We start from the raw sequence: 15708 nt of genomic DNA on the forward strand, positions 1-15708 counted from the left end.
ACTCTGACCCATTATTAAAGGTCAAGTTGTGCACTGATAAAACAGTGTCAAAGTCACCAAGGCTATTTTTATCCACAGCCAGATGTTGAAACAGAAACAATAAAAAGTTATCCGGGAATTAGCACGTAATCTACATTTTATCTCTAGTCTTAACTTAAAGCAGGTTTTAGTTTTTGGGTATTTGCACGGTAAAAAAAAACATGGCAGGAAATGCGCTATTTATACGTGACTTTTAACACTTAAACTGTAATTTGATTACACAAGCATCCATTTTGTAATAAATACCAGCAGCGCAATAAAAAATTGTTTACGTTCACATTTTCAGCTGTAAGAGTTAAACTTGGCCTAGTTGCATCAGAAAGCAAGGTCAATTCAGACCGTATGGAAACTTACAGCGTTACAATGGCGCCCGCATCGTTTCGTAGCTTTTTCACGGTCCGACATTTGACACTCGTCACTGAATAGTTGCCAGACCATGACACATCGTTCACGTCTGAAAGATTGGGTTAGTCCGTTAGATATTGGGTTAGTCCATTATTTGTTGGGTTAGTTCATTATTTGTTGGGTTAGTTCATTAGATATTTGGTTAGTCCATTAGATATAGTTCATAATAAATTGTGTTCATAAATTGGACTCACCCATTACATATTGGGCTAGTCCATTATACATAGAGCTACTGCATTTGGATGAACGGGTTAGTCTTAGTTCATTTGGGGCGGCGAATATTTATAACACAAAAATGTAAAATTTTACCGACATCTGATTCATGTAACATTGGATCAGTATGTTTACTAAAACATTGGGTCATTCTAGTAGTTGAAAAATTATAGGCTATAAACAGTATATGACAGGGTGTTAAACTAAATGTTGAACGAGTCTAGAGGGAGTGAAGGGCTATTAAGAATGTCTTAAAATATCATGGCGGTCTCAATGACACAGACAATACAATAGGGTTGGTTTCTCAAATACCCTCCTGACATAAAATTGTAGCGATCGTAAAACTAAATTCATTGACTATTTAAAACATGAATATCATACTAGGGAGAATGCCTAAACGGTATTAAGCTGATAGCAGTAATCGCTAGATCAGGTGCATTGGTAGATCCAGAGTTAGGGTTATGGTAGAACATATGTTGTTTTGGATTAAGAATACAGATAGCATTATCTGGCAATGATATGAAACATACACCTCTATGATGTATATGTTATGCAGAAGCGTACAGACTCGAGCCTGGGATTCAAACTCCAGACTTTCGGGTTAGCAGTTATGAGATCTACCACCCAACACCTTCCCCATAACCACAAATTTAGGAGGTCTTTAAAAAAGGAAATACCAGAGCACATCTTCAAAACATAGACCAGACAGCACAACAGCTAATTGTGAAAAAGAAAAAAAAAACAATTCGCAGAAGAATAGGTTTGAAAGAGTAACTTTAGACTTCATCTACCACCCCTCTTAAGGACCAACTACCCAATGTATGATCTCGCATGTTGATCAATGCCTATTACAACAATAAAAAAAACTGTACATAGTTCATTGATAGAGAACATTGTCGAATGTCAGGTATTATTTCAGACATTGATACAGGTAACAAAATGATGAAGATGACGAGACTTACAACGTTGCACAATATTCTGTAGATCACTCTCCGTACAGCCCACTACAGTACAGATGTCTGCAATAAACGGCGGCTTTTGTACCGGGAACGGGAGGTTCTAAACATGAAAAGAAAAAAAAAGAAATTTAGAATAAGTTCTAGATCTAGATAGTTTTCTTTTATTCTTGGATTTACTGAGAGTTTTTTGTTTTTTTTTTTTTTTTTTTTTTTTTTTTTTTTTTTTTTTTTTTTTTTGTAGTCAACGCAGGCAGAATAATATTTGGGAGAAGTTTCATTACACACCTGTTTCATATGAGTCCTATGTTAATCATTTGATTAATCATTTGATTTTTTCATAGAAATAATACATGAATCACATGAATCGATTTAATAAGTATACATGGGAAATGTAAATCACAAAATCATGAAATAGTTGTATGCTTTCCTACAGAGTTTCTGTAAGACATCACTCATGGTTTTGAGGGGGGGGGGGAATAGTGGAGATGTTTCAAGTGCCACCTACCCTCCACCTGGAAGTCAAATGTCTGAAAGAAACTCTGCTCCTGTGCCGGTAAAGGCACGTACATTAACGGTAAACAGCAGAATGTTTTCATACAAAAAACAGGTAGATGTACTCAAAAATCAAAATCCGTTCTCTACTTACAAATCCTTGCAGTAGATTGACAACCCACTGGGGCGTGGCTATGTAGACGGCACAAAACTGGGTGGGCGGGGCCTCCCCCGTGGTCAGCTCGCTGAAGTAGTAGCCCATAGAGTTGATACACTGGTGGAAGTTGCCCACCCAGGTCAACGCCCCTGTGAAGAGGCCAGCGCCCTGTTTGCCAGTGGCGTCGTAGACTGAAATTAAAAGGGGGATCAGTTGTAATTCTGGAGTTTCAATGGTTAAATGGAAAGAATAGTTATATATAACTCCGATGTATTAATAATTAGAAGGAAAACTAGTTTCAATTCTGGAGTTTTAATAATCATAATATTAATTTTAAAAATATGTCAAGTCTCTATAGGGCTGGTAAGTAGGTCACAAACCAGTTCTACGGCTCAATAAAACCTGCATGAGCCATATAACTGGTTGGTGACCTACTTACCAGCCCTATAGCATTACACTTTGAACCCTCTGGAAATGAAGGCATTATTTTTATTAAAAATATATTTTTTGTATAATTTGATTAATGTCAAACTATGACGTGAGATACATTTTTTTTCATAACAAAAAGGAGAATTTAGAATAATTTAACAACCTAACACACCTATTTTTGGAAGAGTCCACTGGCGGACAGTGGCGAGAGGAGTACGCCAGTTATTTCATCAATGGCCGCCGCTTTTGTTTTATTGTTAGCATCAGAAATCTAAGTCCTTCTCAACACATAGATGTTACTACCGGCTAGTCAAGTATAGAGACTGTCATGTCAAGGTCACGAATTAAGACCCCCCCCTTACTCCCAACTCATGTGATTATAATTAGACCGACGTTACAGTGCATCCTGCGTTGACCATGTTTAAAGAATTGCATTAGCGTCCCCTGCATATTGCTTGTCAGGTTTTGCACGCTGAACATCGCCAACCCCTCACCCCCCCCCCCCCCTCCCCGCCAGTAGTGCGAGACAATTGTTCATCAGATAGTTAGAACTAAGTATAAGAAGGAGGTTAGGATGGATGGGGGGGAGGGTACTTGTAATGGTCTTTCTAAGTACCGTAGTTGCGCGACCGCGCACTTGTTATAAACTTAACGCGCATTTTGTTTCTTTAAAAAACATAACCATGCAAAAGTCGTTTTTGATAATTAAAGTCAAGAACATATTTTTTGCACAACAGCTGGTACTTAAAGGCAATACCGGTTGCTTATGATATTTCTTCATTGGAATAACATGATTTAACTAGTAACGCTGCCATAACTTTAACCAGGCATTAAATCTGACACTAACCCCTATCCTGGCTCAGAAAAGAACGCAGTGACCGTAACAAATGTATGCCTTGCCAGCAATCATAATAGAACCATTTATGCAAATTATATCTGACTAATTTGTCATTTTGTTTTGCACCTCTAAAATCCATCCCTCAACACCTCCCACACACAACCCCATAGAATCACGCGTGTATATCACCCACCCCACACAACACCATCACGACCCTATTCAAGTAATGAACCTCGACATCCATACCTCATACGACACCGGTGACGTCATTGATAAACTGAAAGTAGAAAATCTCTCCACCAATCAGCGAGCGGAACACGGCGGTGTTGACGAGAAATGGAAACCTAAGGAGGAAAGCCAATAACCGTTCCACAAGAGCAGGGGTCTCCAAACTACGGCCCGCGGGCCGGATGCGGCCCGCGGGGGCCTCTCATCCGGCCCGCGGAGATATTTTTGTCCAAAGAAAAATCGTTTGTTGGTGATGGCTAAGGAACTTTGACCAGAAAAATCAAAGACATGCCTGGAAGAAACTGGCCCACCAACTGAAATTTGATAGTTAATGCGGCCCTCGGACTGAAAAGTTTGGAGACCCCTGCACAAGAGGCTAGGGCCAAGGAAAAACTGTTTGTGTCGTCTGTTCACGTTTTCGGGGCGTGCTGCAACCTGGTTATGTGGTACTTGGCACTTGCGGTGTACTTTACCACCGTGAAAATCTGGCATAATTTTTTTTATTCGCGATTTTTTAAATATCTAATTAGATGATTCACGAAACTTATTCATAGTTTTAATTACATGGTAATTGGGTATCTATTAATAAACATTATAAACAGTCAAATCTTAAGGTTATTTTTTTTACACAATCATATTTTGTAAATTTTAATAGGAAGAAAGTATGGTTATACCACGTGACATTTATGTACAGTCCATCGTGGTTTTGAACTCGGCACTGAATAAAATGTACGGAGTTTCATTTTGTCACAGACAAGTTTATTATCTGAATTTAAACCCTTCATATGACCATGGTATTTAGATATAGTATTAGGAATTAGACATCAATTTTGTATGTGAAGACATCAATTTTATATATGAAGACATCAATTTTATATGTGAAGACATCCAATTTTATATGTGAAGACATCCAATTTTATATGTGAAGACATCCAATTTTATATGTGAAGACATCAATTTTATATGTGAAGACATTAATTAGACATTGTAGATGTGCAGACAATTGTAGATGTGCAGGTACAGCAGTAATACCAGTGCATGTTGTAACAGAGTTATGTATGCAATTTTCTTCATAAACAAGTCGCAATGTCTAAAGCTTTTTCAGCTATTTCCTTCACTGACCCCGCCCCTACAATCACACACAGGACACCCCTCTTTCCCCCCCCCCCCCCCAGGAAGTTGGGGGTGGTGGGGAGGGTGAACTAGTGAAGAAATAGAACAGTAACACGAAGGAAACACTTTTTGCGTCTTGGCTTAGAGTCGGTCACCCTTTCGACACATCTACCCGGATCAATGAACCAATCAGCTTTCTTTTATGTTGACCTAATTGTGTATCTATAAATATCGCTCAATAACCTCGCTTGCGCATTTTAAACTGCTGAGAGAAGAACTAAAACGTTGGAGTTTGGGTGGGTTTTTTTCGTATTTTTTTTTGCTTATTATTTATTTACGTGCCGACCCGCGGCGTATCATACGCCGCTATTTAGTTGTTTTATTTTCTACTTTTCAGTAGGCCCTAATTCATAATTTGTGAATTCGACAGTACCAATGCTGCCACTGAAAATATTTGCTTTAAAACACTATCAGTAGGTCGTTTAGGACAATACTACCCCCCCTCCTTTCCCCAACCCCTACCCTACACCCGCCCCCCCCCCCCCCCCCCGTGAAAGCTGTTAAGCAGCCTCCTCTTAGTTACCTCCCCTAAGTTTAAAATAGTTTCTAACTAAATTATCTGCCCCTAATAGCCGTCACTAAACCCGGCTCTACGATTGTAAACATTTAGCGTGAACCACAGCTCACCAGACCATGTGGGGGTGGGGGAGGTTGATTTATGCCTAGTGAAGAAGAGAGGGGACTGCAAGGCGCGCTTACAGCTTGTTTTCTAGGGTCTCCAAGAAGAGAATTATATATATAGATAGATAAATTTATTTATTTTTATAGCCAACCTCATAATTATATCAAACTGATTTATTTAAGTACATGTTTAGTTAAACATAAGGTAAATATATTAAAATAATCTATTTACAATTTTATTTACCCATGAAACGGTTTTATAAAAGTAATGTATTTTAAAAGTATGCTCAGTTAACTATCATGTGAAAATATTAAAATGATTTAGTTAAAGAAAAAACTTACTGTTCCATGCCCACCCCTTCCTGTCGATAAAAGCGTTGTAGTAAGTCTCAAGGTTTCGACTGCAGTCTTCGCTGGAGTTGTAGAACAGCGGTCTCCGGCCAGCGTCAAGAAACGCCCGGTAGATGTGGGGGAAGAAGAGATAGCCGGAGCTCTGTAACTTCTCGATCTCATCGCTGATGATGTCCGAATAGTCACTGGTGGTGTTGGCTACAGGGAGGTCGGTTGTTGAGTGGGTTGTTGGTGGTGGGGGTGTAGAAGTTTGGGGGTTTGTTGTTGGGGTTTGAAGTGTGGTGGATAGTGGGGGTGAGGTTGAAGTTGTTTGTGTACTGCATGTGTTAAGTAGACAGGAAAACGAGATTAGGAGAGTGGTGTAATCCATGATGTGATGCGGCCGAAGTTCTCAGAAAGGGGAGGATGTCAAGCTCACATCATGATGTGTAGACATCACAGTGATGGAAGTGGATGTCAGTGATGTTTGGTGCCCGTTGTGTGTCAAAGAGAAGCGACCGTTGGCTCGGAGGTTCAACCTCCAAGTGATGTGTCACATTGGCCTTTCGTACCTACAAACATGAAATGACAAATGAAATGACACATTTAATAACATGAATGTGTAAATAATCAACGAAAATTGTGGTGTTAAGTTGGTTTGTTTTAGTGTCTCTAGGACTGATGACGATATCAATATTTTATTTAAAGCTATATAAACAAACTATTTACGCATTATATAATCAAATTTTAGATTTTAAAATTGAAAACATTGGGGCTACTGGGATTATTTTATATGAATTTCTATAACTTTTTTTTATATTTCGAAAAGAACCTTTCAAAATTGACGGTCCATGATGCAAAATAAAAGTAGAGTTCACCTGTTTGTGTGACCACAGCATAAAATAGTAGAACATGTACCCATCAGAGCTGAGTGGAGTGAACCGAACTCGAGAATTTCGGGTTTGCAGTCGTTCGCTCAGCCGCCCAACCACGCCATTAAATTACAAAATATAAAAAAAATTGCAACAACTCGATGCACTATGTAGCCATAAAACAGAAAAATACATGGTAACACGCTTACACGACAATTTCTTTTATTGAAATCCTACGGTGTGTTTTCAAATAATGTAACATTTAACAACTTCGTTACCGAAGGGGTCGCTTATTATTCACTACACGCACTTACGAGTGATTTTTGACTAGTTTGATGGTATGATTTTAGGATGGAGAAGTTAGGACGGAGAAATTAGGACGGATGGGTTGGGGGGGGGGGGCGGGTTAAAAAGTGACGTCTCTATTGATTTGCGTTACTTAAAAATAAAATAGTGTATAAGATAAGACGGAAAGAATTGTAGTTGTTTTATTTTGTTCAGGGGTTGTGGGGGGGGGGGGGATTTATTTATGTGACTTGTAAAGATATGGTTAGCTTTGTATGGCTTTGCCATACCTTTTCAAAGAGTTAACGTTAATGAAAAATTTAGGTTCAAGTATCGTATAAGGTTAAGTCTAATATCTGGTAGGGTGAAAGTTACATCTGTACATTAGTCCAAGTCACAATCGGCGCTTAGACACTATTGTCTTGGTTTATACAACATTACCTACAATACATCGATAGTAATCTAATGTATCATCTAAGTAAGGTTATTTGTTTTGCTGAAGCTAAAGGTGCGAAAATTAAAAATGTGAAACTTAAAGATGTGAAACTTAAAGATGTGAAACTTAAAAATATGAAACTTAAAGATGTGAAACTTAAAGATGTGAAACTTAAAGATGTGAAACTTAAAGATGTGAAACTTAAAGATGTGAAACTTAAAGATGTGAAACTTAAAGATGTGAAACTTAAAGATGTGAAACTTAAAGATGTGAAACTTAAAGATGTGAAACTTAAAGATGTGAAACTTAAAGATGTGAAACTTAAAGATGTGAAACTTAAAGATGTGAAACTTAAAGATGTGAAACTTAAAGATGTGAAACTTAAAGATGTGAAACTTAAAGATGTGAAACTTAAAGATGTGAAACTTAAAGATGTGAAACTTAAATAGATGTGAAACTTAAATTTGTGAAATTAAAAGATGTGGCACTTTATTATGTGAATTTAAAGATGCTACCTACCTGAAACACTCAACTAAGAACCAACCAAAGACAGCAGTGCTTGTCTCAACATCCAAAGCCCTTCACGTGTTCCTAGCTTAAAGTCTCGCATATCAAAACAGTCTAGAAGTCACGTGGTCTTGTACTAAAAATAAACACTTCCTTTTTTCACTCTTGTTACGTAAGTGTCTTCCTTATCTTGACGCTGGGAATTTATTTTTGTCTTAACGTAATTTTTTAAAACCACTGGTGACTGTCAGTAAACACGACACAGTATCGACACAGACGGAGGTTTTTGTCACTGACGGCCATCACACGGTGCTGCGGTCGTCTACGGTTGGTTGGTTACCCTTCAGTGGTCATGCTTAATAGAGCGTGACGCTGAATAGTTTTCTTTCATGGTTCGTGAAAACAGCTGTTCTGTAACTGTGCTACACATACTAATACAGTCGTGGTACACATCCACATACTGTCGTGGCTCATATACATTTTAAAGTAATCTTACACATACGGGCAATGGTATACATATAGTAGTGGTACACATACACATTTAGTAGAAGTAAACATATGCATATAGTAATGGTACATATAACAATTATAATAGTGGTAAACACACATGTAGAGGTACAAAAACACACAGGGTAATGGTACGGTACACATACAATATAGTATACATAACTGCTAAAGTAACTGTACACATACAGTAATGGTACACATTCAAATAGGATAATGCTACACATACACATACAGTACAGTGGGACACACAACAGCTCACAGCTTAAACTAGGGCGGTCTGTGAAAAAAAAAGTCATTTCGTATTTCGTGCGGAAATTAATGTGTCTGCATGCTAGACTGCTGGCTGTAATGTTCTAGTTGTCAAGTCTTGAAAGGGGGTTAGCGCTACCAGGTGGCATATTTTACAATTACAAAAAACGCAAAAAAAAAAATACATAAGTTAAACAAGAGATGAAAGCAAAATTATCCAGTAAATGTTTATTATAGGTTTTTTGTTCTTTTGTTTGTGAAGAATTAAATTTTGCAATTATTTTAGTAGACAAGTTTCACCAAGTTTAGAGTATTTCTAAAGAAAGTGTGTGTGTGGGGGGGGGGGGGGAATTGAGGTTATCCTCCTTACAGGCGAGATCAATAGTCGTAAAGTATTGAGAAAAACACAACTGAATGGTAATTAAAAATTTTGTTTAGACTTTGTGAGATATAAAACCATGAGGGGGAGATAATTAGAATGTGTGAAATATGTAACGAAGGAAGATAAGTAATTAAAATACGCGAGACATCACACCTTTGTAACGAGATGAGATAATTAATTAGAGCTTGTGAAATAGTAGGCGTAAAGGTGAGTTAATTAATTGGAATTTATGAGGGATTAATTTTTTGGTAATTAGATAAAACAATTAGAATTAATAAGACCATTATACTAACTTTGTAATCATGTTCTTTTAGGTATATCTCCAGCGCCCTACACCCCCTCCTTCGAAAATTTCATGTGCCTCCCCTCTTTCTCCCCCCTACCTGAATATATATCCCCCCCCCCCCTCAGAAAAAAGTCTGAAAGAATGAAAGAATCACCGCTTAAGAAGAAATAAGAACCCTTAATTTGGAAGCTAAATGGTAAAACAAGACTGTTTTTCTTCTCGTCAAAACCTTCAGCACATGAGCAACTTAGGATGGACATGTTTCTACTGTCTTCATGTGACTTCTACCTAAGTTCATTCAACCATGATAGAACATTGATTGTTTAGTGAATGGTGTAATACAATTACGGTGTGGTGTGTGTTCATTAAGCTAATTCTAAGTATGTGGTCACACTTTTTAGAACAAATACGTCCAGTGATGAAAAAATTACCAGTATTTTTATTGATGTGCTTGGAGGGGAGGGGCAGGTCTGCAGATGTTTATTGATTATTATTGATGTTTTGGGTTTCGTCTGTGTTATGTATTTATACGTATTGTAAAGATAGATGTCCTCGTAAGTTTACATCAGGTGATCAGATATATTGATGTAGAGAATTCTTGTAAATGATGTAGGCTACATTTGCCCTATAAACATTGTAAAGATAGATGTCCTCACGAGTTTACATTCGGTGCCTATATAAGGAAATCTTGTATAGGATCTACATTTGCCCAAGGAACTTTTGAAATTGTGTCTACATCTAAATTGGTCCAAGGAATATCTTAAAGTGGATGCATGTTGACCAAAGCAACATTTTAAATTAGATGTATGTTATCTAAAGCAACATTTTAAATTAGATGTATGTTATCTAAAGCAATATGTAAAACTCTATGTTGTCTAAACAATAAGTCAAATGCGATCTGTTACCCCGAGCAATACCTAAATAGGATGTACGTTGCCTAGTGAGCGTGTTAAATAGATCAGAGTCATCTTAAATAAAGATTCGCCAAACACAGGTCACATGTGTATAAACTTATCACATTAACACACATGTGTGAACGTATTACATAGACATACGTGTATGAGGTTATCACATCAACACAGTGTATGGAGTACTCACAGACTTATGTGTATGGAGTTCTGACGTCAAACGTAAACATTCAGAAAAAGAAACTATTAGTTGTCCCAAAACCCTACATAATTTAGTTTATGTAATGTTAGTTCATAAGATTGTAATAGATCTACATAATTTAGTTTATGTAATGTTAGTTCATAAGATTGTAATAGATCTACATAATTTAGTTTATGTAATGTTAGTTCATAAGATTGTAATAGGCCTAAACAGCTGATAGCCCAGTTTTTTTTTTTAAATGATTTTTTTTTAATCTTTGCTAGAGCTTAAAGAGATAAGAATATTATGATTACAACTATTTAAAAAAATAAAATAAAGATGATAGTAGAGGATACAACAATAGATAACCCTACAAGCGTTCCTTTTTCTTTCAGATCTTTTTCCCGGGGAGGGGGGACGCATGGAATTTCCGCGGTCGGAATAAAATTTTAGGGAGAGGGGTGGTGGACACTGGTAAAGGTATACATTTTTCTATATAACTTCTTTTTTGATACTTGAAAATAATGAAAAAAAGGGCCGCTCTATGGACCTATAAACATCATTCCTCTACAGGCCATGCACCCCTATTTACTATGACTATATCAAAATAATAAACCACCCCTGCTCCTTTTTTGTTATAGACTATAGACCTATGTACATTATAATATGCAGTATCCCTATATAGCCTATAGTTGTTCAATACACTGATATATTTAGAGCTACTAACTGCGATAGGTTGATATATTTTTTTTACTTACCACTTTCAGAACTACTAATGAAATTAATTCAATTAGAGTTTTACATAATCAGCGTCAAGATATCCATAGCTCGAGTAGACAAGGGAATGTTCCTTTGTTTTGTTCCTTATTCCTGGGAACTTTCCTTTTGTTTTATTCCCTATTCCCGGCAATGTTCTTTTCATTTTCCTTCTCGAAGTGAATGTTGGTTTTTTTATTCCTTACTTGCAGGAATGTTCATTTGTTTTATTTCCTATTTATGAGATTGTTTCTTTGTTTCTTTCCTTCAGGAAATATTCCTTTGTTCTATTCCCTACTTTTGGGAATGTTCATTTGTTTTATTCCCTATTGATGTTCCTTTATTTCTTTACTTCAAGGAATATCCCTCTGTTTTATTCCCTAAATAGCGGGAATGTTTCTTTGTTTAATTTCTTGCACCAACGAATAAAAAATGACACCACTGACGCCCAGTAGAATGCATCAACCCAGTTTGTGATTTATGTGACAAAGAATCTAGGGTAACAAGTTGTACACTGTTTCCCTAATGGAAACTGCTTCATTTCAGATGGACACGTCTGTCTTTTTTGGGTTGGGTTTTTGAAATGCGTGAATTGTGTTCACCCTAGTTGTTTAAGACAACACGAACACTTAAAAATAACATAAAGTGTGTAGGTGTGTAGTTAAAAGAGTTAAATGGGGATGGGGGAAGGGTTAAAGGGGGGGGGGGGAGGATTAAAGAGTTACATCCGAGATTCGTCAAGATGACCTAATTTTTAAGTAAGGTCTACTTAACGGACGTTTTAAATGCTGAAATGTTTAATAATGAATTAATGTGAATGTTTATCTCATAATATTTTTTTTAATTGATAATCTTGCATAGGAGTAAATTAGCGATATTGCAAAGAAGTTTTAAGTCGTGAGAGTGGTGTTTAATCTTATTTTTTACTGCTCATGGGGAATCTACAAATGACCAGTCACGAAATATGTCAAAGCTCAAAGCACAACTTTCGTATTCCATGAAGACCAAAATTATATATATATATATATATATATATATATATATATATATATATATATATATATATATATATATATATATATATATATATATATATATATATATATATATATATATATATATATATATATATATATATATATATATATATATAGGCCCTATATATAAATATATAATAAAATAAATATATATAAATAAATTAAAATATATAAATATATAAATATATATATATATATATATATATATATATATATATATATATATATATATATATATATATATATATATATATATATTTATATATTTATATATATATATATATATATATATATTTATATATATATATATATATATATATATATATATATATATATATATATATATATATATATATATATATATATATATATATATATATATATATATATGCTCGATTTAGTTTATAGTAAAATTCACTCAACTTTTTTCAGATTATTCTTTAAGGGAACATAATACATTTTCAGTCAACCAATTGAATGACAGAGGAAAAATCTCATGGGCCCTCAGGAACGGTGCTGTAATAAATACTGTGTTGGTGTTTCTCAATTTTACTATTTCCACTCCTTCAAACAGACGTGTAAAATGCAGGTTTTGATGGAGGAAGAGCAACAATGAAAATTTCAGCGTGGGGTTTGGGCCCCCTTTATTAAATTTCCCGGGCCTCTATGATACAACCAGTCCACTGTTGGCTGACTCTGTAGTTTTGCCATTGTTATTAATTTACCTACTTCATTAGCCAGCCTTTTCAATTGTTTAATATTAAAAAATAAAAATAAGATATATTAGAAACTTATTGTTTTAAATCAAAATATTGTTCGGGGTTTTTGTATTCCAAGGGAGATAACATTTAACTTTTTTTCATAGTTTTAAAAATACCAAACAGTTGAAAAAATTAAATTTGTAATAATTTTTAGTGTATATTTTTCTATTATAAACAATAGTGTAAGAAACAACGTCAATCTAATAACTGTTTATATTTGTCTTTCAAACATGTTAATAACTTTAACATTTTTTTAGAAACTTAAACTATTTTATTTAATATTTCTTTCTAAAAAGCGACTTTGCTTAATTTATCAATAGTTCATTGGGCTTAATTCAGGTTCTATTTATACATTCAATATTGTCTAATGAGGGAAGTTGAGTGATCTGGCTTATAAACTTGAAGATGCCACCATTGAAAGAGGGATCTTGGTTTCTTGGATAATACCATCTTCTACACCTCAGAAGTTGCCATTTACATGGAAAGCATCCAGTCGATTTATTACTGCAGCAGTAGGATTGTATGGAAAACTATGGCTAGCGTGGTTAAATAAAGTTCGTGTTCACAACAAAGAGGTCCTACATAAAGTTTTAGATGAAAGGCCAAAAGGTCAAGGCTTGTTGACAGTTAGCAACCACAAAAGCTGCCTGGATGATCCTCTCATGTGGGGTATTTTAAAAACAAGACAGTTGATAAACTGGGACTTGATGAGATGGACATCTGCAGCTGAAGACATTTGTTTTCGAAACCCAATTCACGTTTTATTTTTCTCCCTTGGCAAAGTGTTCCCAATAGTAAGAGGAGATGGCGTTTATCAAAAGGGCACAGATTTTTCTATCGAACAACTTAATTTAGGAAAGTGGGTTCACTTTTTTCCGGAAGGCAAAGTAAATGTTACACAGGAGGCAAAACGATTAAAATGGGGGGGGGGGGGGGGTTGGACGCATTATAGCAGAATGTGAGAAACCACCACTTGTTGTACCCATATGGCATGTTGGTATGGACTCGGTTCTTCCTAATCGTCAGCCTTACATTCCCCAAATAAAACAAAAGGTAACATCTTTAATTGGAAAGCCTATGGAATTCACAAAAGATTTGGAGTTTCTGAAGTCTGCTAAAAAATCTCCTCAAGAGATCCGTAAACATATCACAGATAAAATTCAAGAGGAATTCAAAGTGTTACGGAGTGTTGCAGAAAAGCTTCATAATGAATATACTTCATGACAGCTTTCTATTGAATTTATTATCCAAATGACATGTATATCATAAGCTATACTTTACCATCTAAGTTTACACTAATAAATTTCCAAACCATCCATTTATATTAACTAAACAAAACAAATTTTAAAATGTTAATGGAGTACTTAATTGGGCAGTGATACAAAAGTCTCTTATACTTGTTATACCTTGCTTGTGAATACTTTTTATCTGTTCCTGCAATGTAGAATTCAGTTCATATTTCAATGCACACTTTATTTAGTAAATATCAGTGTTCTATTATTTAAGATGCTGAATTGACTCAAAACTTTATTAAAGTTAAAGAATTTTTGTTTAGCTCATATCTGTGGTAACATAGTATTAGATTAGCTCCATTACTTTAAAAAGTTTACTTGGTTTGTTTATTAAAGCCTGCTTTAAAAACTTGAAAATAAAAAAAATTTAAAAAATAAAAAAAAATACATTTAATATTGTCTGGTCATTCTTCTTCAATAAATTCTCGGTTAACTGTTGTTGAATCCTTAAAATTTAGGGCCGATTGTTTCATTAAACTACTTGAGCCGTGTCTCAGGTAGCCTATCCCATCGGCTCTCATCTAAACAGTAATAAACGGGAACAATGGAGGGAATAAACGGGAATAATGGAGGTGCAACTCGACTGCAGATGTTGGTAATAATTGTTATCTTCCAACTTATATAATAATTGCATTAATTTGAGTGTCACGTCCGTCGCCTCGCCTACAGTGAAAGTACTCATCTAGACGACAGTTAAACCTGCGGGACCATGATATATTAACACAACTCATCTAGAGGACAGTCAAATTTGCGGGACCATAATATATCAACAAAACTCATCACATCTAGAGGGCAGTCAAATTTGCGGGACCATAATATATCAACACAACTCATCAAATCTAGAGGACAGTCAAACCTGCGAGACCATAATATATCAACACAACTCATCACATCTAGAGGACAGTCAAATTTGCGGGACCATAATACATCAACATAACTCATCACATCTAGAGGACAGTTAAACCTGCGGGACCACAATATATTAACACAACTCATCACGTCTAGAGGACAGTTAAACGTATGGGACCACAATATATTAACACAACTCATCACATCTAGAGGACAGTTAAACGTATGGGGCCACAATATATTAACACAACTCATCACATCTAGACGACAGTTAAACCTACGGGACCACAATATATTAACACAACTCATCACATCTAGACGACAGTTAAACCTGCGGGACCACAATATATTAACACAACTCATCACATCTAGACGACAGTTAAACCTACGGGACCACAATATATTAACACAACTCATCACATCTAGACGACAGTTAAACCTGCGGGACCACAATATATTAACACAACTCATCACATCTAGACGACAGTTAAACCTACGGGACCACAATATATTAAC

General features: G+C 35.5%; 2 protein-coding genes across 2 annotated transcripts in view; one reads left to right on the forward strand and one right to left on the reverse strand.

Moving 5' to 3' along the window:
• The window catches only part of LOC131951395 (uncharacterized), a gene marked incomplete at its 3' end in the record, with an annotated part of 8322 nt that extends 1870 nt beyond the window's left edge, over nt 1–6452 (reverse strand). Inside the window, exons 1-4 of the mRNA XM_059313794.1 lie at nt 5897–6452; nt 2263–2456; nt 1620–1716; nt 394–493 (exon numbers count right to left, since the gene is read on the reverse strand). Of these exons, the coding sequence (XP_059169777.1) occupies nt 394–493; nt 1620–1716; nt 2263–2456; nt 5897–6275 (770 nt within the window). The remainder of the gene's footprint in view (nt 1–393; nt 494–1619; nt 1717–2262; nt 2457–5896) is intronic.
• Nucleotides 6453–12902: 6450 nt separating this feature from the next.
• Nucleotides 12903–14442, forward strand: LOC131951388 (tafazzin-like). Its single transcript, XM_059313785.1, is given in 3 exon segments — nt 12903–12921; nt 13424–13974; nt 13976–14442. Coding segments are annotated over 3 exon segments (870 nt in total). The 3' UTR covers nt 14276–14442.
• The last annotated feature ends 1266 nt before the right edge of the window (nt 14443–15708 follow it).

Source organism: Physella acuta, unplaced genomic scaffold, assembly GCF_028476545.2.
Source record: "Physella acuta isolate Inbredline_101_S28 unplaced genomic scaffold, ASM2847654v3 ptg000810l, whole genome shotgun sequence".
In the NCBI taxonomy this organism is placed as follows: Eukaryota; Metazoa; Mollusca; class Gastropoda; family Physidae; genus Physella; species Physella acuta.